At 45.2% G+C, this 25,254-nt stretch overlaps 2 protein-coding genes across 2 annotated transcripts in view; one reads left to right on the forward strand and one right to left on the reverse strand.

The window, feature by feature from the left end:
• LOC134347825 (junctional adhesion molecule B-like) overlaps positions 1 to 7,430 on the reverse strand; it is a 106,962-nt gene extending 99,532 nt beyond the window's left edge. The window contains exon 1 of the mRNA XM_063050287.1: positions 7,136 to 7,430. Within this exon, the coding sequence (XP_062906357.1) occupies positions 7,136 to 7,184 (49 nt within the window). The 5' untranslated portion in view covers positions 7,185 to 7,430. The remainder of the gene's footprint in view (positions 1 to 7,135) is intronic.
• Positions 7,431 to 12,621: 5,191 nt separating this feature from the next.
• Positions 12,622 to 25,254, forward strand: part of mrpl39 (mitochondrial ribosomal protein L39) — a 33,467-nt gene continuing 20,834 nt past the window's right edge. Inside the window, exons 1-4 of the mRNA XM_063050289.1 lie at positions 12,622 to 13,023; positions 15,748 to 15,954; positions 18,861 to 19,000; positions 24,445 to 24,544. Of these exons, the coding sequence (XP_062906359.1) occupies positions 12,981 to 13,023; positions 15,748 to 15,954; positions 18,861 to 19,000; positions 24,445 to 24,544 (490 nt within the window). The 5' untranslated portion in view covers positions 12,622 to 12,980. The remainder of the gene's footprint in view (positions 13,024 to 15,747; positions 15,955 to 18,860; positions 19,001 to 24,444; positions 24,545 to 25,254) is intronic.

Consider the following 25,254-nt stretch of genomic DNA (forward strand, 5'->3'; position numbering starts at 1 on the left):
GCATATTAATAGTGGCTCCCTGATGCCCGCAAATTATATAAAATGTCCCAGAAATCGATTTATTTATTTAAAAAGAAAGCGAGCGCGAGAGAGAGCGTGAGACAGACCACGAGAGCGAGAGAGAGCAAGCGCGAGAATGACCATGAGAGTGCACGCGAGAGAGAGAGCGCCATAGCAGTGTTCCAAAAAAAGAAAATATAAAACGTACGTCACCCCAGACTCCACTAAAGTGTACCCCTGCCTAATAGGGGTCAAAACAATGACAGTGTTGCTCGCTGTGCTGTTTGCAACAGTGACTTTTCTATTGCCCATGGTGGGTTAAGACTGTAAAAGACATGTTGAGGTGAGTTTAACAGGTGTCATTCGTTCATTAGTATAGCTAACGTTATTTAAACTAGCTGGCTGGCTGCTAAGGAGCTACTCTATTGCAGATATCCCACCTCTCCCAGAAGTTCCGGGAGTCTTCCACAAATTGATGGTGCTACCTCCCTGAAATGAGTTTTTGTAGGGTGGGACATCTGTACTCAACCCCGCCCCCCCCATGGATTTCCAGCATCTGCAGATTTTTATCGTGTTGATGAATCAACAAAAGTGATTTAACAGGATTCTGCTAAGAGAGCAAGATACTTGGCCCATCTTACTTGGAGTCAGAGTAATCTGGTATGGAAATATGGTATCACAATGCGATTACAGCGCCAGTGATCTGGGTTCAGTTCCTGCCACTGTCCGCAAGGAGTTTGCACACTCACTCTGTGACTGAGTGCATCTCCTCCAGACACGCTGGCTTCCTGCCACATTCCAAAAACAGACGGACTGGGGTTCGTGAGTTGTTGGCGTCAGAAGTGCGGCAACAATTGCGAGCTGCCCCCAGCACAACTTTGATCTCTGTTGGTTGCTGACATAATTAATGCATTTCACTGGATGTTTCAACATGCGTGGAACAACTTTATAAAGGGCCATTCGACCCAACTCATCTATGCCAACCAAGGTACCTTTCTGATGTAGTCCAATTTGCCTGCATTCAGCCTACATCCTACTAAACCTTTCCTATCTGTGAACCCGTCCGGCATTGAATGTATCTGCTGCCACCACTTCTTCTGTGGCTCTTGACATATACCCACCTCCATTTGTCTCAGATCCCTTTTAAATCTCTCTCCTCTCACCTTGAACCTACACCTGCTAGATTTAGACTCCCCTACCCTGGGAAAATGGCATTCACCACATTTATTGACTTACTGAGATACAGTGCAGAACCGGCCCCCCAGCCGTGCCACACTGCAATCCCCCCACTTAACCCTAGCCTAATCACTGCAAATTAACACTTTACAATGACCAGTTAACCTACCAACCAGCAGGTGATTGAACTGTGAGAGGAAACCGGAGCATCGGGAGGAAGCCCACGCGGTCACGGAGGGAACCGTACTGCTTCTATGTCCCTCATGATTTTTACGCACCTCTATAAGTTCAAAGTACATCTATTATCAAAGTACAGGTATATCACCAAATATAGCCCTGAGGTTCATTCTCCTGCAGGCATTCACAGTAAATACAAACACAATGGAATCAAAGAAAGACAGCACTCAATAGGACAAACAACAATGTGCAAAAAACTGTGCGTATACGAGAGAAGAAAAATAATAATAATAATAATAAAGCAACAAATATCAAGAACATGAGAAAGACTCCTTGAAGGATCCCTCAGCTCTCTTCACTCCAGGGAAAACAGTCCCAACTTATCTTTATAACTCAAGCACTCCAGTCCTGGCAGCGTCCTTATGAATCTTTTCAGCATCCTGTCCAGCTTAATCACATTTTGCCTCTGGTACAGTGACCAGAAATGCACACAGTATCATTAGTGAGACATCACCAACATTTGGTACAGCTGTCATGTGGCAGCCGAACTCAGGAAGCAAATGAAGGCGTCTGACACACTTGTCTACCCATGTCACCACTTTCAGGGAACTACGTACTTGTATCCTGAGGTCGTCCTGCTATTTACTGCGCAAGTATGGCCCTGGTTTGGGCTGTCCAGGGAGGGGTAGCACCTCTGGTGAAGGGGCTTGTCATGTCCATTCCAGGGCAGCTCGGTCACCTTCGAGCCCCACTGGGCACTCAGCTCTCACCTGTGGCTCCAAGTAGCTGTTTGCAGGCCACAGCAGCCGAACCCCGGTACACCACTTCAACAGGCAGGGTAAACTAGGTGAGGGTAGCCAGCAACACAAGCAAGAGAAAATCTGCAGATGCTGAAAATCCAAGCAACACACACACACACACACAAACAGGCACAGGACGTCATCAGTCCTGATGAAGGGTCTCGGCCCGAAACGTCGACCGTACTCTTTTCCATGGCTGCTGCCTGGCCTGCTGAGTTCCTCCAGCATTCTGTGAGGGTAACCGGCACCCTCATACCCCGGTGAGACAAGGATATGCCAGTCCTAGCATGCAACGTCAGCTCCGGCCACTGTGAGAACGAGATCTATAGTGAGATCCAATGGCTGCTGCAGCACTCCATGAAGAGCAAAGCGCACGACAAGGCTCCGAAGATGTCATGGTCATCCGCTGCGACCAAGGAAGACGCCAGTTGTAGCACTTGTTCGTATCACTGGACCCGGAATTCTGAGGTCAGGAGACTGGGACTGCCCCAGTGCAATGGTTTTTCCACTCTAAAAACTCTCCCGTGCAGGTCCCCCGTCACTGCCTCCAGGAAATGACTGCTGAGCAATGCCTTCTCTTCCCCTCCTCCTCCTACCGACCAGCCTCAGCCTTCCCCCTTCCTGTAGGTCAGCTACAGGATGATGAAAAAGTGCTGCTGGAAAAAAGACAGCCTTCCTTGTACACCCCCCCCCCCCGCCCCGGTCCCAGTACTACTCATCCAGCTAACTCTGCATTGTTGGGGCTGAGCAAGAGGACTCCCTGCACGTCATACTGGGCTAGAGGCCAGAGATCAGAAACACTGTTCCAGAGGCTCGAGTCTGAACCTCACCGATGCCAACAGGGGCAACTTAAATGCAAATAACTTGGCCTGGAATTAAAAAGCTGGCGTCGGTAAAGGCTGAAAGCACGTAGCACCAGTTTCAAGCACAGCTTTGATTGAACAGACCTCTTGTACATTAAAATGGACTCTTTACCTCACACTCTACCTCATTATGGTCTATCCCCACTGCGCTGAGTTTCTCCAACATTTTGTGTATGTTCTTTAAAAATTAAAGCACAGCTTAACTGCTGGTGGGCAAACAGGAGAAATGGGCGATCTGATTGGTGCAAGATAAAACCATAGAAAGTCAAAGGATCATCAGGATTTCCCTCTCCCCCCATTAGTCACATGGTGTTGTAGAAAGATTTACTGAGCATTGCTGAGAATCCCTGCGACCAATCCCATCATCTCTTTGACCCACTACTGTCAGGGAGGAGGTCCAGGAGCATTAGGACTAGGACTGACAGACAGGGTAACAGCTTTTTCCCCTCAGGCTGTGAGACAAATGAATACCCTGCCACCACCTAAGTTTCATCATTAGGAGAGCCAGCTGTTTACCTGTGATGAGCAGAAAATACATTTTGAATTACATTTTATTATTTATAGTAATATTTTGGTTTACGTGCTGTGTGTGATTGATGTAGATATCCAGACCTGCCTCTCGGTTTTTTTGCACTACCTTACTTCCCATTTTCTTTATTTCTATTTATGATTTATAATTTAAATTTTTAATAGTTACCATCGATTTGTACTCCAGGGAGCGCGAAGCGCAGAATCAAATATCGCTGTGATGATTGTACTTGCACTGTGATGATTGCACTTGATTATACTTTATACACAATTGATAGAGTGTATAAAGTATAAAGTATAATGTTTTGTGGGTGCACTGTGGTATGGAGGAAATTGTTTCATTTGGTTATGTATATGTACAGTCAGATGACAATACACTTGACATTGAACAAAACAAATTTCACACCACAGAAGTTGTTGATAATACATCTGATATGGATTTGTACTGTTGGCAGCAACATTTCTTTCCACTCCAATCCTCCACATACAACTTAAACTACATACACAGAAAAGTTCCTTCCACCCACTGACTTTGTGCTGGAAAAAAAAATCCATTCTGCTGATGTTGGAAAGCTAGAGGAACACACACAAAATGCTGAAAGAACTCAGCAGGTCAGTCAGCATCAATGGAGGGGAATAAATAGTTGACATCTTGGGCTGAGACCTTTCATCAGGACTGGAAAGGAAGGGGAAAGAAGCCAGATTAAGAAGGTGGGGGGGGGGCAGGGGGTGAAGTGTCTCTGTGTTGCCGCTGTATTTGTAGATCAATTATAGTTTATTGATCAACTTGCACAGGAATAGGCCATTCAGCCCATCACGTACATGCCCAACATCAAGTACATAGCTACACTCAGAGGCCACTTTATTAGGTACACTTGTACACCAGCTCCTTAATGCAAATATCTAATCAGCCAATCATGTGACACCAACTCCAATCATAAAAACATGCAGAGATGGTCAAGTGGGTTCAGTTTTTACCCCCCATTCTGACCAAACATCAGAATGGGAAGGAAATGTGATCGAAGTGACTTTGACCATGGAATGTTTGCTGGTGACAGACAGGGTGGCTTGAGTATCTCAGAAAGTGCTGATCTCCTGGGATTTTCATGCACAACAGTTCATACAGAGAATAGCGCCAAAAAAAAAAATCCAGTGAGTGGCAGTTATGTGGATGAAAATGCCCAGTTAATGAGAGAGGTCAGAGGAGAATGGCCAGACTGGTTCAAGCTGACAGGAAAGTGACAGCAACTCAAATAACCACACGTTACTACAGTGGTGTGAAGAAGAGCATCTCTGAACACACAACACATCGAACCTTGAAGTGGATGGGCTACAGCAGCAGAAGACCATGGAGATATACTCAGGTACAAGAGGTACCTAATAAAGTGGCCACTGAATGTATACCAATCCCATCTGCCCTTGTAAAAGACCATGGATAACTCTTAATACAGTCTTGCCATGTTCTTAAAGATAAAGATAGTCCCTATGTCACACGTACTGTACCTTGTAACATTGAAATGTGCTGTTTGCATCAATGACCAACACTGTCTGAGTTTATGGGCTGGGGACAGCCTGCAAGTGTCACTTCATGCTTCTACACCAACACAACACGCTTACTAACACTAGCCTGAAACCGAAGCACTGAGAGGAAACACAACATGGTCATGGGGTGAATTTACAAACTCCTTACAGTGCTGGGAATTGAACATTGACCACCGGTGCCGGAAAACTTTACACCAACTCCTACACTACGCTGTTGCCAGCTTATACCCTACCATAACATGGGTGTTACTGTGAAGCTGTGGATATGTCCTTAAAGAGATAAGACCAGAAAATGCTCAAGCCACTTAAGCAGAATGAGCAGTATCGATGATAAGAAAAACACATCATTAATTCTGCTTCTCTTTCCACGGATGCTGCCTAAACCTGCTGAGTGTTTCCAGCTATTATTTCAGATTTCCCACATCTGTGGCTATTTATTTTGTTTCAGACTTCCCACATCTGCGGGTATTTATCTTGTTTCAGATTTCCCGTGTCTACGGATTTTTTTTGGTTTGTTTTCCTGCATCTGTTTTTTTTTGTTTTCATTTGCCCTGAAAGAAGACAATAAAACATAGGAGCAGAAATAGGCCATTCAGCCCATTGAGTCTGCTCCACCATTCCATCATGGTTGATTTATTATTCCTCTCAATGCCATTCTCCTGCCTTCTCCCCATAACCTTTGACCCTCAGTAATCAAGAACCTATCGACCTCTGCTTTAAATATACCCAATGATGTGGCCTCCATAGCCATCTGGGGCAATGAATTCCACAGATTCACCTCCCTCTGGCTAAAGAAATTATTCCTCATGTCTGTTCTAAAGGGACATCCTTATATTCTGAGCTGTCCCCTTTGGTACCAGACTCTCCCACTATATCCTGTCCACACCCACTCTGCCTAGCCCCTTCAATATTCGATACATTTCAATGAGATCCCCCTCATTCTTCTAAACTCCAACCAGTACAGACCTAGAGCTATCAAACGTTCCTCATGTTAACCCTTTCATTAGAAGGGAGATATGATTTACCCTCCCCTCCCCCCCCCCATAACATCAAGGGCCTGACTTCTACCAGTCATGGTCTTGGCTGGGATCTTGTGTACTGGAAAACAAAATCTAACTTGTTAAAAAAAGCACAAAGAATTAAGCCACACAAAATGCTGAAGGAACTCAGCAGGCCAGGCAGCATCTACGGAAAGGAATAAACAGTCAACGTTTCAAGCCAAGATAAGGAACTGTCATCATGGATCAGGACGTCCCTAACTTTTAGAGACAGTCGTCAAATTTACTCAAAGTTCAAAATTAAATTATTAGCAAGGTACACACGTCACCATATACAACTCTGAGTCGAATTTATTCATATTTTTGGAACAGATTGGAACACCTCCTGCTGCGCAGATGGGCAATAAAACAAAAGACCAAAGAAACCAACCCTTCGGCTCTGCACTCTGCATCAATCCCAACGTCTCCTCACCGGAATCACCGCTACCGCTACCCCAACCTCAACTCCAGAGTCCAGGAAGGTCCTTGCACTGGCTCGGGGTGGGGGGAACCCATCACTTCAGAACCAGCACAGCGCCTCTAGAATTTTCCATGCCCTGGCCAACCCATTTTGCACCCTTCCCCCACACTCTTCATATTCCCTGTTTTTTTTAAAAACACCAGTAGTTCTAGAATTGTCTAATAAAAAACTTTAAAACCTAAAGCAAAAGTTAACGAGTGCTGATCCGAGGGTCTTATTCAAAACTTCTTGGTCCAGAACTATCTGGGAGGGGTAGGGCCCCTCCTTGTCGGATGGGGGGAGGGGTTTAAATACAAGTCAACAAGAGGTCAGGGAAGTAACGACCCCAAAATTTATTAACGGAGGATTAGTCAATCCTTTCCCCGTCGAGGGAATAACGGAGCAGTTTTCGCTTCCCCAAGGTTAACTAACGGTCCTTGAATGGAAAATACTTGGCAAACCCGCAGCTCGGAACAAAAGAGTTGATGCGGGGAGGGAGTGAGGGGCAGTCAGTGCACACAAAGTTACAAAACACTTTGCAAAGTTACTTACTGAGTTCCAAGAAACTTAAGGACAGGAAAAAGGCGCCGATCCTCGCCATTCCTCAAACTATACGTTCCTCCAAAACTTTTCCCGTGCGTCGCCAGGCAGTGTGGATGAGATGGGAGCGATAGTCGAGGATGTCCGACTCCGAGCTACTGCCTCCACTCACGATTCCAGGCGTTTTTTTCAATTCTGCCGTCCTGAAATTTACCAGGCTCTCCGTGGGTCCTAGTGCCCGTATATTATAGTAATTCAATCGGGAATTGAATTAGGAGTGCAGCACTGCACGTGCCCTGGTAAGGGTGGGGAGCAAGGGGTGTGGTCGACTAAGTTAAGAAATGCTTACCGTTCCTTGTCTCAACCGCATCATCCTCTTCCTACTTGCATACAGGCGGAGCCTACAAAACAAGGTCCTGAGATGAGATGGTCACGGGAGGTAGAGGAGTAATTCCGGGATTGCTTTCAGTCAGTGGACCAGGCCGTATGCAAGTGCTCATCTAGAGATCTGAATGAATACACCATGGTTGTCACAGACTTTATTAAAATAGCTGTAGATGAGTCTGTCCCCCACTAAGTCATTTAGAGGCTACCACAATCAGAAGCCCTGGATGAACCATGAGATCTGAAATCTGCTGAGGGCCAGATCAGATGCACTCAAGTCTGGAGACCAATAGGTGGAGATGTGATCTCTGGAAAGCCATCTCATGGGTGAAGTGGAAATTCCGGATCAAACTGGAATCAACGAAGGATGCTCAACTGCATGGCAGGGTTTGAATGCTATCACCTCCTATAAAGTTAAGTCAAGTGACATGGGAGACAGCAGCACTTTGCTTCCAGTTGAGCTCAATGCCTCCTATACCATCAGAACATGGAGGGTCCATCATGAACTCTTACATCTCATGAATCCATGGAAAGCATCTGGTCTGGATGGAGTACCTGGCCACGTACTAAAGGCCTGTGCTGACCAACTGGCTGGTGTGCTCACTGAGATCCTTAACCTCTCATTTCTGCAGTATGTGGTACCCACCTGCTTCAAGCCGGCTTCAATCATACCGGTGCCCAAGAAGAGCATGGTGACCTGCCTCAATGACTATCGACCAGTGGCACTCACATCCACAGTGATGAAGTGTTTTGAGAGGTTGGTGATGAAGCATATCGGCTCTGACCTGAGAGGTGACTTGGATCCGCTCCAATTTGCCTACTGGAGCAACAGGTCCACAGCAGATGCCATCTCATTGGCTCTTCACTCAACCCTGGAACATCTGGATAGCATAGTCATAGTCATACTTCATCGATCCCGGGGGAAATCGGTTTTCGTTACAGTTGCACCATAAATAATAAATAATAAAACCATAAATAGTTAAATAGCAATATGTAAATTGTGCCAGGAAATAAGTCCAGGACCAGCCTATTGGCTCAGGGTGTCTGACCCTCCAAGGGAGGAGTTGTAAAGTTTGATGGCCACAGGCAGGAATGACTTCCTATGATGCTCTGTGTTGCATCTCGGTGGAATGAGTCTCTGGCTGAATGTACTCCTGTGCCCAACCAGTACATTATGTAGTGGATGGGAGACATTGTCCAAGATGGCATGCAACTTGGACAGCATCCTCTTTTCAGACACCACTACATCAGGATGTCTTTATCAACTACAGCTCAACATTAAATGCCTTCAACCCCTCCAAGCTAATCAGTAAGCTTCAAGACCATGGCTTCAGTACCTCCTTGTGCAATTGGATCCTGGATTTCCTCACTTGTAGACCCCAGTCAGTTCAGATTGATGACAACATCTCTTCCACAATCTCCGTCACAGGTGCACCTGAGGATGTGTGCTTAGCCCCCCGCTCTACTTGCTTTACCCCTACGACAGTGAGGCTAAGCATGGCTCCAATGCCATATTCAAGTTTGTTGTGGGTTGAATTCAAGGTGGTGATGAATCAGCATACAGGAGGGAGATTGAAAAGTTAGTTAAATAGTATCATAACATCAACCTTTACCTAACGTCAGCAAGACCAAAAAATAACTGCAGGCTTCAGAAGAGGGAACCCAGAGGTCCATGAGCCAGTCCTCATTGATGGATCAGAGGAGGAGAAGGTTAGAAACTTTAAATTCCTGGGTGTTACTATTTAAGAGGACCTATCCTGGACCTAGAATATAAGTGCAATTGTGAAGAAGGCACAGCAGCCCCTCACTTAGGAGTTTTTCACTATATCTCAGTGTATGTCACAACATTCGACCAGTTTACCAGTTTCTTCCCACAGAGTCTGCTCGTCTTGCCAAGATCTCCCAGGAGATTGGAGACACAAGTATCGGCAGTTTCTGGAATCTGGAACAACACACAAGATGCCGAAGAAACTGTGATGTTGCCAGGAAGGAACATTAGAGCACAAGGCAATGAAAAATAGCAAATCACGCAGCATCTACAGAGGGGAATATTTCGGACTGAGGCTGAAAGGAAGGAGAAAAGGCCAGGCTCATCTCTTCTCCTCTTCACATCATCACCATCTTATTCTGGCTTCTTTCCCCTTCCTTTCCAGTCCTGATGAAGGGACTTGGCCCAAATCATCGACTGTTTATTTCTCTCCATAGATGATGAAAGACCTGCTGAGTTCCTCCAGCACTTTACATGTGATGCTCGAGATTTCCAGCATCTGCAAAAACTCTTATTTCAATTTAAGAAGTCTTGATTTTAACAATCTGAAGAGACCACGAGGAAGAATGGGTGGGATGGATATATTTCATTTTTGCTAAAAGATTAGGGAGGGAATTCCAAGCTAGCAAACATCGCAACAGCAGACAGAAGAACAGAACTATTCTGTACCTCCCTCAGAGCTTTCCCTGATTGGGAGATACCAGCCTCTCCCATCCCCTGTATAATAATCTATGAGCTCACTGTCTGTCAGCACAACAATAGAGAAATAACTGTCTGGTTTGCAGTCAGAATTTCATTAGCTCTTGCCACTTATTTTGAAAAAGAACAGATGCATCTGAAATTCTCCTTAATTAGTGAAACAAATACAGAGGAAGGCTGTTTTGTGCTCAGGCTCTCTCGAACGCCCAGAAGAGTGGAATACAGGGTAGAATCTCTTTCCTGTGAACACGTGTCATGTTACTCAGGAATATTCCCCACATTCATATTTGCAAATATGTCAAAGCTGCCCATGGTCCACATCCCTTCTTGCATCTTCACTGTGTGGAGATGTCAAATGCCTGGGATGAACGATGAGAAGAAAGTTTCTGATCATCCTGTGATGTGTGGTTGCCACACTCATGTGAACAGGGATATTCATTAGCAAACAAAAGGGATCTGAGCCATCCTTCAAATTGTCCCAATCTCTCCATACTTCCAAATCTTCCCAGTTACTCAAACTCCCCAATATAGCCATCATTCAAAATGTCCCAATCTCTCAATAATTCTCAAACGTTCTAAATCTCCCAATCATTCAAACTTCCTAATATGCATGCTTCAGACCTTCCCAATCTCCCTAATTTTCTAAATCTTCCCAATCCTCCCAAACTTTTCCAATCTCTTCATCCCTCAGATCTTCCCAATCTCCCCATCCTTCCAAACCTTCCCAATCTCTCAACCTTAAAATCTTTCAAAATGTTCTCAATCTTCCAATCCTTTAAACCTTCCCAATCTCCCTATTTTTCCAAACTTCCCCAAGCTTCTCAAACTCTGTCTTCCTATCCTTCCGAACATTCCCAATCTCCCCATCCTTCAAGCCTTCCCAATCTTCTCATCCTTCCAAATCTTCCCAATCTCCCATCTTTCAAAATGTCTCAATCTCTCCTTGTGAATAAAATGTTGTTTGGAGACCCATTGTCCGTCTGGGGATTGATCTGGGATTTTCTTTGGTTTCTTACTGTCACATGCCCCAAGGTAGATTGAAAAAAAACTTACATTGCATGACATTCATACCAACCAATCATCACAAAGATGCATTGATGTAATACAAGGTAGAACGATAGCAGGTTGGGAGACTACAACATTCCAGGTGTGGTCTCCCTTTGATACCTGGAGAACTAATTCAATTAATTAAATGCATTGGAAAAAAATATCTGTCACAGTAGTGGTGGCCGGATAGTCGCAAAGATGTCTTTTAGGAAAGATGACCTGCCAGAAACACAGGAGACTGCAGAATACGGGACTAAAATGAATTGCTATAGAAACTTAGCCCGTCAAGCAGCACCTAAGGTGGCAAAGAGAAGGAGGGGCCCAGCAAAAGGACTGACAGTAGAAGTGAGATAACCATATGAGACTTCTGACCATTAATGGGATTGATTTTTGACTGCTATAAATTCAGGGAAATTTGAGGCCAATTAAAGTCAGACTTTAGGAAGGGGACATTGATGGAACAGGCACCAGTTCTCAAGGAAAGGTCAGCCATGGAAAGGGTGAGTAGTTTCAAGTTCCTGGGTATCAACATCTCCGAAGATCTGTCCTGGGCCCAACATATCAATGCTAAAGCACGTCAGCAGCTATATTTCATGAGGAGCTGAGGAGATCTGGTCTGTCGCGAAGCACTCTAGCAAATATCTACAGGTGTACCATGGACAGCATTCAAAGCAGTTGCACCTCCATCTGGTATGGAGACAGCAATGCATAGGATTGGAAAACTCTGCAGAGGCTTGTAAACTCAGCCTATTCCATCATGGCACTGGCCTCCCCAGTATCGAGGCCATCTTCAAGAGTTGGTTCATCAGTAAGGTGCCATTGATCATTAAGGACCCCCACCATCCAGGACATGGTCTCTTTTCACTACCACCATGCAGAAGGAGGTACAGAATGCTGAACGCATACTCAATGTTTTAGGAACAGCTTACTCCCCTCTGCCATCAGATTTCTTTTGTATATTATTGTAATTTATAATAACTTTTATATATTACACTGTACTATAACCATATAACAATTACAGCATGGAAACAGGCCATCTCAGCCCTTCTAGTCCGTGCCAAACTCTTACTCTCACCTAGTCCCACCGACCTGCACTCAGCCCATAACCCTCCATTCCTTTCCTGTCCATGTAGCTATCCAATTTAACTTTAAATGACAACATCGAATCTGCCTCAACCACTTCTGCTGGAAGCTCATTCCACACAGCAAACTCTCTGAGTAAAGTAGTTCCCCCACATGTTGCCCCTAAACTTTTGCCCTTTAACTCTCAACTCACGTCCTCTTGTTTGAATCTCCCCCGCTCTCAATGGAAAAAAGCCTATCCACGTCAACTCTATCTATCCCCCTCATAATTTTAAATACCTCTATCAAGTCCCCTCTCAACCTTCTTGTTCAACCTTGTACTGCTGCCACAAAACATATAAACAATCACGTCCAATATGTAAGTCAGTGATAATAAACCACATTGATTCTCCCATCTCTCCTCCCTTTCTGCATCTTGAAACCTGTCTCATCCCAGTTCCGATGCATGAAAAAAAATCATACACCTCGAACATAAAGTTTATTTCTCGATGGGGCCGCGGGGGATCGGCGCCATTGCAGCATCTCCGGAGTTATGAGAGTTGGCGAAGACGGGTGGGATCTTGCTGTGCCTCTCTGCCCGCAGGCAGAGACAGTGCCAGGGATAGCCGGCAGAGGGAGCAGCTCCGCTCCCCCACCCCTTACGCAGCACGTCCTCTGACGCGCACGCACGGCGGAATCTGCCACGTGACGTCAGACGCAGGCGAGCTGGGCGGCGAGGCGGAAGGGGGGAGAGTGGAGTGACGGTAGGGGTCGCGGACCTCGTAGACTTTCCGTGCGCGGTCAGCGGCTCCATTTGGTCCTGACTGGTTCCCCGGGAAACGGGAGAGCGCGAGTCGCCGCTGCATTCTCTGCATCTCTCTACCTTGTGCCATCGCCATGGGAGTCCGCGGTGTTCGGCGGATTTGGGCTCGATGCGGTCGTGAGTATCCGACTTGCGGTTCCGGCGGCAAATGTTCCTACACCCTGGTCCCTGGTGTTTCCTCTCCGTCACGGCGCGGAAACAGGTCCTTCGGCCCAGATCGTCTATGCTGACCATCTAAGCTAGCATCCACTTGCCTGCGTTTGGCTCTTGTCCCTTAACCTTTTCTATACACGTATCTGCCCAATTACCTTTTATATGTGGCCTCAACCTCTTCCTCTGGCATCTCATTGCACGTACATACCACACTCCCGGTGGAAAAAGTCGCCCACCAAATTCCTATCGGTCTTTTTCCTCTCGTCTTAAACCTATATCCTCTAGTCGTGATATCCCAACTCGGGAAAAAGAACTAGTGTTCCCACCTTATTCTGGCATCTTCTGCCCTTTCCTTTCCAGTCCCGATGAAGAGTCTCGGCCTGAAACGTTGACTGTTTATTCATTTCCATGGATGCGGCTTGATCTGAGTTCCTCCAGCATTTTCTGTGTGTGTTACCCGAGATTTCCAGTATTTGCAGAATCTCGTGTTCATGAGTGTGTTCACCCTATCTGTCATCATCATCATCAGGTGCCGTGCCCAGTTTGAGCTTTGACTGCCATGGCCCACACACTCCTGTCTCGGGTCGAGTGGATCAATTCGTTGGTATTCATTTCCAGTGCTCTGGCTGCTGTCTCCAACCCTATCTGTACTCTTCACGACTTACGACATCTCTACAAGGTCTCATCCCTAACCTATCTAATCTCGTGTAATTCACATCCTTGAGTCCTGGAAACATCTTTATAAGTCTTTGCACTCTTTCCAGTTTAGTAACAGGGTGACCAAAACTGAACGTGGTACTTCAAGTGCAGCCTCACAACTACAACGTAATTTCCCAACTTTAACACCAACTGTCCTGACCTCTGAAGGCTAGTGTGTCCAAAATCTTCACTACCCTGTCTACCTGTGATGCTGTTTTCAGTCAACTGCAACCTCTAGGGCACGATCATTCATTCTGTGTTGAATACCCTGTGATTTATCCTGAAAATAGAAGTAGTATTTCCTGTGTAGCATATTGACAGACAGTAATGGGTGCTCAATCTTTCTTTCTGCTCTCGTATCCCTTACTCAGTTTGTCGTTGACCCTAGTACCTTACAGCTGTTTGAGTTACGGAAATTCACCTTTTACAGAATTCACACGCCGCCACCCTGTAAAAAAGTTCAAAGTACTTTAATACTTTATACAACTTTGAGATTTGTCTCCTTACAGGCAGCCACAAAACAAAGAAACCCATGAATAAAAAAGGCCACCTATCACCCAGTATGCAGCAAAACAAACAAATTGTGCAAACAGTGAAAGTAGCAAATGACACATTCAGAACTGGCATTTATGAAAGTGAGTGCCAACCACGAAGTTCATCAGTGCAGCGATTCTGGAGCCCATTAGTTGCAGGCCACAGCCTCAGTTCAGGTCAGAAATGAGCAAAGTGATCACTGTGTCCACTGATACCACCCTGTAACTCCTGCCTATCACCTCCTCATTTTCCCGTATGAGCTGAAGGTCATTTAGCTGTGGCTCCAGTTCCTTAATACGGTCTCCTAGGAGCTGCAGCTCAATGTATTTCATGCAGCTATAGTGAACAGGGAGAGTGGAGGTCTCCCAGAGTTCCCACGCCTCCCACAAAGAACCTAACACTCCCTTTGAACCCATTTTCAGTTCATTAGCTAGGATGACACTTACTATTGGTCAGTTACTTTACCTATCTATACATTGGCCTTTAATGTATAGATTCTATTGGTCATTAATTTATATTACCGTAATTTGATCGGTGATTGATATGCAAGTGAAGAATTTTAACATAATCGAAGTTACCAATTGGTCAATTTCTGTATCCAGTAGTCAATTCTGTATAAAAATGATATTTTTTTGCTCAAACTTTAGAACAGTTTGGTGACAGGGCCCGTGGGTTTCCTTGTGTGCAAGTAAATAAAGTGTGAATGAGGCAGATGCTGGAAATCCGAGCAACACACACAAAATGCTGAAGGAACTCGGCAGGCCAGGCAGCATCTATGGAAAAAAAAGCTGACCTTCGGCAGGACTGGAGAAAAAAGATCAGAGGGGTAGATTTAAAAGGTCGGGGGGGGAGTTGACAGCATGTGATAGGTAAAACCTGGAGGGGGAGGAATGAAGTAAAGAGCGGGGAAGTTGATTGGTGAAAGAGACAGAAGACCATGAAAGAAAGGAAAAGGGAAGAACTGCTCCCTGAGTGTAGGCAGAGACTGAAGACTGCAGCACTAGTGATGAGGACCAAGAAGGTATGAATCAGGAAGGCACAGGAGCCTTAGAAGACTGCTTTGAATGGGTGGATGGACTGGAATCAGGGATTCATCTTTGAATCTGCTTGAGTATGCCACGGTTGTCACCGACTTCATTAAAACTCTGTGTGGATAAGGAAAAAATAAATAGAGTGTGAATGAGGAGCGAGTGAGAGTTTTCAGAGTCTAATCGGCAACAAGATTGACAATGCAGTAGGTTTTGTATGTTTTTCCTGTGACTTTGAGTTTCCCCCTCAGTCTGTTCATTTAATTGGCCTCTGTATCTTGCTACTAGGGTGAATGGTAGAATCTGGAGGGAGATGAGGGTAGAATAATGTGAGATTAGTGTAAGTGTCAACTTGGTGTTGGCTTGGTTTTGCTTCTGTGTAATGTCTCTGTGACTGTAACAGTAATTATGGATCGTTTCCTTCCAGGGCTTCTCTCAACATCGGCAGCCTCCCGCCTGTCAAATGCGGAGCTGCTTCAGAAACGCAGCAAGCTGTTTGATCAGGAGAAGGCCAGGCAGCAAACTCTGCTACCGCGGATCGAGAAGATCGAAGTTAAACACGTGGGGAGGCCTGAACCAGGAGCAGTGTTCATCATGAACAAGGGCCTATCAACCCCCTACAATTGTGCCATGCGTAAGTAGCTCATGAGTAGACGCGTAAGGAATTTGAAAATAAATTACTGAGATTCTATCCATCATGGAAACTCGCCTCCTCTCCATGGTCTCTGTCTACCATTCCTGCTGCCTTGTGAAAGCCACCAGCATGGTCAAGATCTTTTCCCATCCTGAACATTCTCTCTCTGCCCTCATTTGCCAGTTCCATATAGCCCTCAATTCTCTGATATTGCAAAAAAAAAATGTACCTCCTTTTAACATACTTCCAATGGTGAGGCTCCTGTAACCTTCTTGGGTGTGGCGTTCCAGAGATTCACCAACTTCTGTGAGAAAACATTTCTACTCGGTAGACTTGTGGAGAGGAGAGGATTGGAATTGTAAGGTTGGCTGGAAGTCAGGTCAGCTAAAGATGTCTGTAAACAGTAAATATGCCAGGAGGTTTGAATGGAATCACTTAGGTCCAGGGATTGAAGTCCAGGAACTCTTCTCCCCTGCTTTGCAGTGGTTCAGATAATGGAAATTCATCTTTTTTTAATTCACAACTCACTATCAAAAAAACGGTAAGTCATGGAATAAAAACTTGCTTGTATGAATTTGTGGTGAAAATTCACAACATGCACAGAGAACTGAACTATCTTACTAAGTACAACACAAGCTGCAAGTTCACAATGGGAAGCCACTTACAGGATTTATTTTGGCAAAGGACAAGGCAGTCTCTTGTATAATGATACTGTACCAAAACAAGGTATATTTCTAGGTACAGGTGTCTCCTGCTTTTCGAACGTTCGCTTTACGAAACCTCGCTGTTACGAAAGACCTACATTAGTTACCTGTTTTTGCTAACAGAAGGTGTTTCCACTGTTACGAAAAAAGGCAGCGCGCGCCCCGAGCAGCCAAGCTCCTACCCGGAACTGCATGCTAGCCGGCATTGCTTAAACACGTGCCTATGGACAGCCGTTAGCAAGATGAGTTCTAAGGTATCAGAAAAGCCTTAAAAAAAAGGCATCCATTAGTCTTGCGAGACCATGGATCTGCGCCTGGAAAGTCTTCACTCTCCAGGGCGTAGGCCTGGGCAAGGTTGTATGGAAGACCAGCAGTTGCCCATGCTGCAAGTCTCCCCTCTCCACGACACCAATGTTGTCCAAGGGAAGGGCATTAGGACCCATATAGCTTGGCACCAGTGTCGTCGCTGAGCGTTGTGTGATTAAGTGCCTTGCTTAAGGACACAACACGTTCCCTCGGCTGGGGCTCAAACTCACGACCTTCAGGTTGCTAGTCCAATGCCTTAACCACTTGGCCTAAAAGAGCTCGTAAGGGTGTTACACTTAGCGTAAAACTAGACATAATTAAGTGTTTTGATCGTGGTGAACGAAGTAAGGGCAAAGTGAGTTTGGCTTGTGGAAGTTGACGAAGATGATGTTGAAGAGGTTTTGGCATCCCATGACCAAGAACTGATAGATGAAGAGCTGATGCAATTGGAAGAGGAAAGGATAACAATTGAAACCAAATGCAGTAGCAAACGGACCAAAAGTGAAGTTGTCCAAGAACTGAACGTGAAGCAACTGCGTGAGATTTTCACTGCAATGATTGCAGAAAAGTATGATTTTAATTTTGAAAGGGTACGTCGGTTTAGGGCATATTTACAGGATGGTTTGAGTGCTTACAAAGAACTGTCTGATAGAAAAATGCGCGAGGCTAAGCAGTCAAACAAGCCTTCCACATCAGCCACAGCAGACAACGAACCTCAACCTTCGACGTCGAGGCAGGCAGACATAGAAGAAGATGACTTGCCTGCTCTGATGGAAACAGATGACGATGAGATGACACCCCAGTGTCCCACCACCCCAACCCCCGGGCTGTGGACCGATACACTGCTGCGGAAAATGCAGCAGTAGCTGGGACACACCCAGCACATCTTAAAGAAAAAAAGCCAAAATAAACAAGCTAATTAATTAGGTGCCACCTGGCACGTAGTTGTTGGCCCAGATCAGAGGCAATTGCCGATTGCATCGCCTTTGATCTGGGCAGACATTTACATTACATTATTTCTACTTTATATAGGCTGTGTATTTTTACCTGTTATTTGGTATGATTTGGCAGCTTCATAGCTTGAAGGTTACTGAAGAGAGTGTTTCTGCTGAGAGCGCTTGCGTGAGATTTTCGCTACGGAGAACAGTGCGGCAATGATTGTAGAAAAGTATTTCTACTCTATATAGGCTGTGTACTTATATTATTCCTGCTTTTACTATATGTTACTGTTAGTTTAGGTTTTATATGTTATTTGGCATGATTTGGTAGGTTATTTTTTGGGTCTGCGAACACTCACATTTTTCCCATATAAATAAATGGTAATTGCTTCTTCACTTTACGACATTCCAGCTTACGAACCATTTCATAGGAACACTCTACCTTCGGATGGCGGGGGAAACCTGTAATTAAAACTACTACCCTTACCCTTCTACCTGCAATACAGTGAAAATTCCTTTGCCTATAGACTAAACACCTGTGGGGGCATTACTGTTGAAGGACAAACCTTCTGTAGGTATATTATCTCAACTTACAACATGGAAATCATTGGTGAAAGAAAGGGTTGATGTTACGGAAAACTGTGATATGGTTTTTTTTTAGGAATACAATTCATCTGTGATGGTGGGGTACACTATTGTCTTTGTTTAGTTCAGGGGTTCTCAGCCTGGGGTCTACAGATCCCTTGGTTAATGGTAGGGGTCCATGGCATAACAAATATTGGGAACCCCTGGTTTAGTTATAAGCAGCTTAGCTGACATGTGGCTCAGTATTTTATCTGGTGACTCTGTAGAGAAGCTTCTCAGGACTATGTGTCCGACTTCAACTCCTTGACGGTTTTGTGAAAATGCCTCATCTTGATCTAATTGCATCACATATTTTTTTTTCCCCTGTCCACAGACATCAGCAACTGGTGTGTCAAGAGGTCTATACTTGCACTTGTTGACGGAGAGGTCTGGGACATGTACAGACCCCTGGAAAAATCCTGTGACATCCAGTTCCTCACCTTTACTGATGAGAACCCTGAAGCTGTTAACCAGGTAAAGGACGGCTTGCTGAGAGCTGAGGGCGAGAGATGTACAGAATGATGGGGTGGCAACTTCTCTCCTCAGTGTGGGAACCCAAGACAGTTACACTGGGACAACACACAAATGCACAGCAGGTCAGGCAGTCAAGGTTTCAAGTTGAGACCCTTCAGCTTGTCCAGTATAGAAGACACGAAACACCGACTGTCCACTTCCCTCCATAGATGCTAAATGACATGTTTGAGTTCCATAGGCATTTGTGTGTAAGTTCTGTGGGACTTTGGGTGAAGGGGTTAGGGATTGAACTAGGAGCCTAAGAAATAGGAACAGGAAAAGAATATTCAGTTCCTTGAACCTACACTGCCATTCAGAATCAGGTGTATTGTCACTGACATTATTTGTGAAATGTGTTGCTTTGTGGCAGCAATATAGTGCAAGACGTAAAAATCACCAAGTTACAATAAAAAATAGTGCGCAAGAGGACTAGTGAGGTAGTGTTCATGGACCATTTAGAAATCTGATAACAGAGGGGGGAAAGCAGTTCCTAAAATGTTGAGCGTGTGTCTTCAAGCTCCTGTACCTCCTTGATTGTAGCAATGAGAAGAGGGCATTTCCTGGGTGATGTGGGGTGATGGATGCCGCCTTCCATAAGATCATGGCACCTAAGCACTATTAAATGATTCCTCTAATATCTGGAACTTTATTGACCTCTTTTGAAGGTAATCCATGATTTGAATCCCTGCAGCCAACTAGATTCACCGCCTTCTGTGAAAAGACATTTATTCCAAGTTCAGCCCACCTCTTGAATCTTTGATTTTCCCCACCCCCCTGATCATTGCTGATTGATTGATTGGGATTATTTATCACATGAAATGCTTTGTTTTGTGTCAGTGACCAACAGAGACTGAGGATGTGCTGGGGGCAGCCTGCAAGGTCACAATGCCAACATAGCATGCCCATAACGTACTAACCCGAACCCGTATCTTTTTTTCTTGGACTGTGGGTGGAAACTGGAGCACCAGAGGAACCCAAGTGGTCCATGGGGGAAAAAAGGTACAAATTCATTACAGGCAGCAGTGAGAATTGAACCCTGATCTTACAGCTGGCGCTGTAAAGCATCACGCTAGCTACTACGCTGGTGTCTTTCCGTGCTGTATGACTCTTATGATTCTGAGTAATGATGCTCTTACACCTGGTGCTGTAAAGTCCCATGTTACTATGTAAAGCTAACCACGATGTTACTACCGTACTGCTGCTGGGGGAAACGTCCTCTCTGTATTTTCCCCTGTTGTACTCTGTGAGAATTTTGTGTTTTTTTTCATGCCGTCGCCTCTCATTCTTCTAATCTCTGGAGGATATAGGTCCAGCCTACTTGTTCTCTCTGGGCTTGACATAGCTGCCGAACCAGGAATCGGTTCGGTGAAGCTTTGCTGCACTCCCTACACACCAGGCACATCCATTGTTAGCTCAGGAGGCCTGCATATGAAGAGGGGTAGCTTCCAGAACCAACGTAAAACTGCTTTTTCTGTTAAAGCCCACGCCACTATTATGACTGATTACCAAGGTTCAAGATTGTTTAAGTACACAAGTGTAAAAGAGAATGAAATAATTGTTAATTTGGATCCGATGCAGCACAGATAAACCCAACCACAATAAGATGATGAACACAATAATAAAAAATGACATGTATAAATATATAAGATAGCTCATATACATAGATTGTACGTACATGAGGTAACACTAGGCGCAGGAGTGTCTGTACATAAGATGACTGACAGGAAATGATAAAGTCATGGAGGTTGGGGGGCAGTGTAGTGTGGAGGGACGGGTTAATGGATGGAGGTGTTTGAATAGCTTTACTGCTTGGGGAAAGTAACTTTTTCTGTCTGGTGGTCCTGAAGCCTCCTCCCTGATGGGGGTGGGACAAATAGTACATGAGCAGGGTGAATGGTATCCTTCATGATACAGCAGGCCTTCTTCTGGCACCTTTCTCTATACAGTACATGTCCTTGGGCAGGTAGGCCGGAGCTGACGATGCATTGGGCAGTTTTGACTGCCCCTTGTAGAGCCGCAATTCCAAAGTGATTATGATCTGGACCTGACAAGCTACAGATTGGAGAGAATCGTATAGTCGTGGAGCACAGAACCAGGCCCTTCAGCCCAACTTGTCCATGCTGACTCAGTCCCATGTGCCTTCAGACTGTTCCTAGCCATATACCACTACAAATGCTATTTAAACACTAATTGTACCATGAGACATAGGAGCAGAATTAGGCCATTTGGCCCATCTGTTCCACCTTTCAATCATGGCTGATCTATTATTACTGTCAATCCATTCTCCTGCCTTTTCCCTTACTAATCAAGAATCCATTGACCTCAACCCAGTGGTTTGGTCTTCACAGCCAGCTTTGGTATTGAATGCCACAGATTCACTGCTGTCTCTTCATCTCAATTCTAAAGGGACTTCCTCATATTCTGAGGCTGTGCCCTCTGGCTCTAGACTCCCCCACTATTGGAAACATCCTGTCCTTGTGCTCTTTATCCAGGCCTTTCAATATTCGATAGATTCCAATGAGATCCCCCTTCATTCTTGTAAACTCTAGTAGTTCCCCTATCAACCAATATACCTGCTTGTATCACTTTCTCTGGCAGTTCAGTGAATGTACTTCCACCCTCATTGTGGAAAATTGGTGGCAGGGTGGAGATACATCTGTACCAAAGAAGGTGTAAGGTGCTCTTTCCTGCCACTAGCCTGCAGTTCACCCTTGGCCAAGGTGTACACCTGCTTAGCCCCCCTGATCAGTGTCACATGAAGCCATGGTTGCAGGTGGTGGATGGTCGTATGAGCAACTGGTACATAGAAACATAGAACATAGAAACATAGAAAATAGGTGCAGGAGTAGGCCATTCGGCCCTTCGAGCCTGCACCGCCATTTATTATGATCATGGCTGATCATCCAACTCAGAACCCCGCCCCAGCCTTCCCTCCATACCCCCTGACCCCTGTAGCCACAAGGGCCATATCTAACTCCCTCTTAAACATAGCCCATGAACTGGCCTCAACAGTTTGCTGTGGCAGAGAATTCCACAGATTCACCACTCTCTGTGTGAAGAAGTTTTTCCTAATCTCAGTCCTAAAAGGCTTCCCCTTTATCCTCAAACTGTGACCCCTCGTTCTGGACTTCCCCAACATCGGGAACAATCTTCCTGCATCTAGCCTGTCCAATCCCTTTAGGATCTTATACATTTCAATCAGATCCCCCCTCAATCTTCTAAATTCCAACGAGTACAAGCCCAGTTCATCCAGTCTTTCTTCATATGAAAGACCTGCCATCCCAGGAATCAATCTGGTGAACCTTCTTTGTACTCCCTCTATTGCAAAGATGTCTTTCCTCAGATTAGGGGACCAAAACTGCACACAATACTCCAGGTGTGGTCTCACCAAGGCCTTGTACAACTGCAGTAGTACCTCCCTGCTCCTGTACTCGAATCCTCTCGCTATAAATGCCAGCATACCATTGGCCTTTTTCACCGCCTGCTGTACCTGCATGCCCACTTTCAATGACTGGTGTATAATGACACCCAGGTCTCATTGCACCTCCCCTTTTCCTAATCGGCCACCATTCAGATAATAATCTGTTTTCCTATTTTTGCCACCAAAGTGGATAACTTCACATTTATCCACATTAAATTGCATCTGCCATGAGTTTGCCCACTCACCCAACCTATCCAAGTCACCCTGCATCCTCTTAGCATCCTCCTCACTGCTAACACTGCCACCCAGCTTCGTGTCATCCGCAAACTTGGAGATGCTGCATTTAATTCCCTCATCCAAGTCATTAATATATATTGTAAACAACTGGGGTCCCAGCACTGAGCCTTGCGGTACCCCACTAGTCACCGCCTGCCATTCTGAAAAGGTCCCGTTTATTCCCACTCTTTGCTTCCTGTCTGCTAACCAATTCTCCACCCACACCAATACCTTACCCCCAATACCGTGTGCTTTAAGTTTGCACACTAATCTCCTGTGTGGGACCTTGTCAAAAGCCTTTTGAAAATCCAAATATACCACATCCACTGGTTCTCCCCTATCCACTCTACTAGTTACATCCTCAAAAAATTCTATGAGATTCGTCAGACATGATTTTCCTTTCACAAATCCATGCTGACTTTGTCCGATGATTTCACCACTTTCCAAATGTGCTGTTATCACATCCTTGATAACTGACTCCAGCAGTTTCCCCACCACCGACGTTAGGCTAACCGGTCTATAATTCCCCGGTTTCTCTCTCCCTCCTTTTTTAAAAACTGGGGTTACATTAGCCACCCTCCAATCCTCAGGAACTAGTCCAGAATCTAACGAGCTTTGAAAAATTATCACTAATGCATCCACTATTTCTTGGGCTACTTCTTTAAGCACTCTAGGATGCAGACCATCTGGCCCTGGGGATTTATCTGCCTTCAATCCCTTCAATTTACCTAACACCACTTCCCTACTAACATGTATTTTGCTCAGTTCCTCCATCTCACTGGACCCTCTGTCCCTTACTATTTCTGGAAGATTATTTATGTCCTCCTTAGTGAAGACAGAACCAAAGTAATTATTCAATTGGTCTGCCATGTCCTTGCTCCCCATAATCAATTCACCTGTTTCTGTCTGCAGGGGACCTACATTTGTCTTTACCAGTCTTTTCCTTTTTACATATCTATAAAAGCTTTTACAGTTCGTTTTTATGTTCCCTGCCAGTTTTCTCTCATAATCTTTTTTCCCCTTCCTAATTAAGCCCTTTGTCCTCCTCTGCTGAACTCTGAATTTCTCCCAGTCCTCAGGTGAGCCACTTTCTCTGGCTAATTTGTATGCTTCTTCTTTGGAATTGATACTATCCCTAATTTCTCTTGTCAGCCACGGGTGCACTACCTTCCTTGATTTATTCTTTTGCCAAACTGGGATGAACAATTGTTGTAGTTCATCCATGCAACCTTTAAATGCTTGCCATTGCATATCACAGGTCCTAGTTATGCGACCACTGACGCCAGGCAGACAAGTTGAGGCAGAAGAAGGCAATGGTAAACCACTTCTGTAGAAAAATTCCTCAAGAACAACCATGATCAAGGAAAGACCATGATCTCCCACATGATACTCGGCATATTATCTCAGCACATAACAAACATTGTGGAAAACTTGCTCCATGGACCCCCTTTAAACTTTTTCCCCTCTCAACGGAAAATTTTTCATTAGAATGACCATTCACCTTATCTATGTGCCTCATAATTTTATAAACCTCAATAAAGTCACCCCTTGTCCTCTTACTCTCCAGCCCATCTTTACAAGAACCTATTCTTTCACTTTCTTGCAGGGGGGAAGTAAATGGTTTGAAAGGAATTCTTGCCCCACTCCCTCGGCCCTGAATTGGGAAGGGTTAATCTTTCACTCATTGTACACTGTTTTTATATAACAGGCTTATTGGCGGTCGTGTGCCATGATGATGGGTTATGTCCTTGAAACGGCTTTTAAAGATGAATACGCTGTTGAACTGATCCGAGCACCGGAAATACCAGGTCTGTTTTATTTTATTTGGGTATTTATTCAGAGTAACAGCCCCTTCCAGCCCAATGAGCCCACACAGCCCAGTTACGTGTGTTTGATTGTTCATTATGTGCTGAGTCATGTGTCGTAGGTGATCATGGTCTTTCCATAAATGGCTTGCCATTGCCTTCTGGGAAGTGTCTATGGGTAACCCGAGGTAATTTGTAAAGTAAGTACATGTTCGGCACAGCTTTGTGAGCCGAAGGGCCTGTATTATGCTGTAGGGTTTCTACGTTTCTAAGTCTGGTGACCCCAGCCATTATCAACACTCTTTAGAGATTGTCTGCCTGGCATCAGTGGTCGCCTAACCAGGACTTGAGATATGTACCAGACGCTCATATGGCCATCCACCACCTCCTCCCAGGGCTTGATGTGATCCTGATTGGGGGCTAAGCAGATACTGCACATTGCCCATTGGCCACCTGCAGGCTAGTGGAGGGAAGGAGCGCCTGACACCTCCTTTGGTAGAGACGCATCTCCACCCTGCCACCAAATACACTCGTGACCAGTCAACCTACTAACCCGTATGTCTTTGGAATGTGGGAGGAAACTAGAGCACTTGGAGGTCATAAGCTCCTTGCAGAGCCAGAATTGAACTTGGGTTGCTAATCGCCACACTACCATGCTGCCTTACTTAACTCTTTCACTTTCTTCTCTTGTCAGTTGAAGGAAGTGGACCCCG

Source organism: Mobula hypostoma, chromosome 6 (assembly GCF_963921235.1).
Source record: "Mobula hypostoma chromosome 6, sMobHyp1.1, whole genome shotgun sequence".
Classification (NCBI taxonomy): domain Eukaryota; kingdom Metazoa; phylum Chordata; class Chondrichthyes; order Myliobatiformes; family Myliobatidae; genus Mobula; species Mobula hypostoma.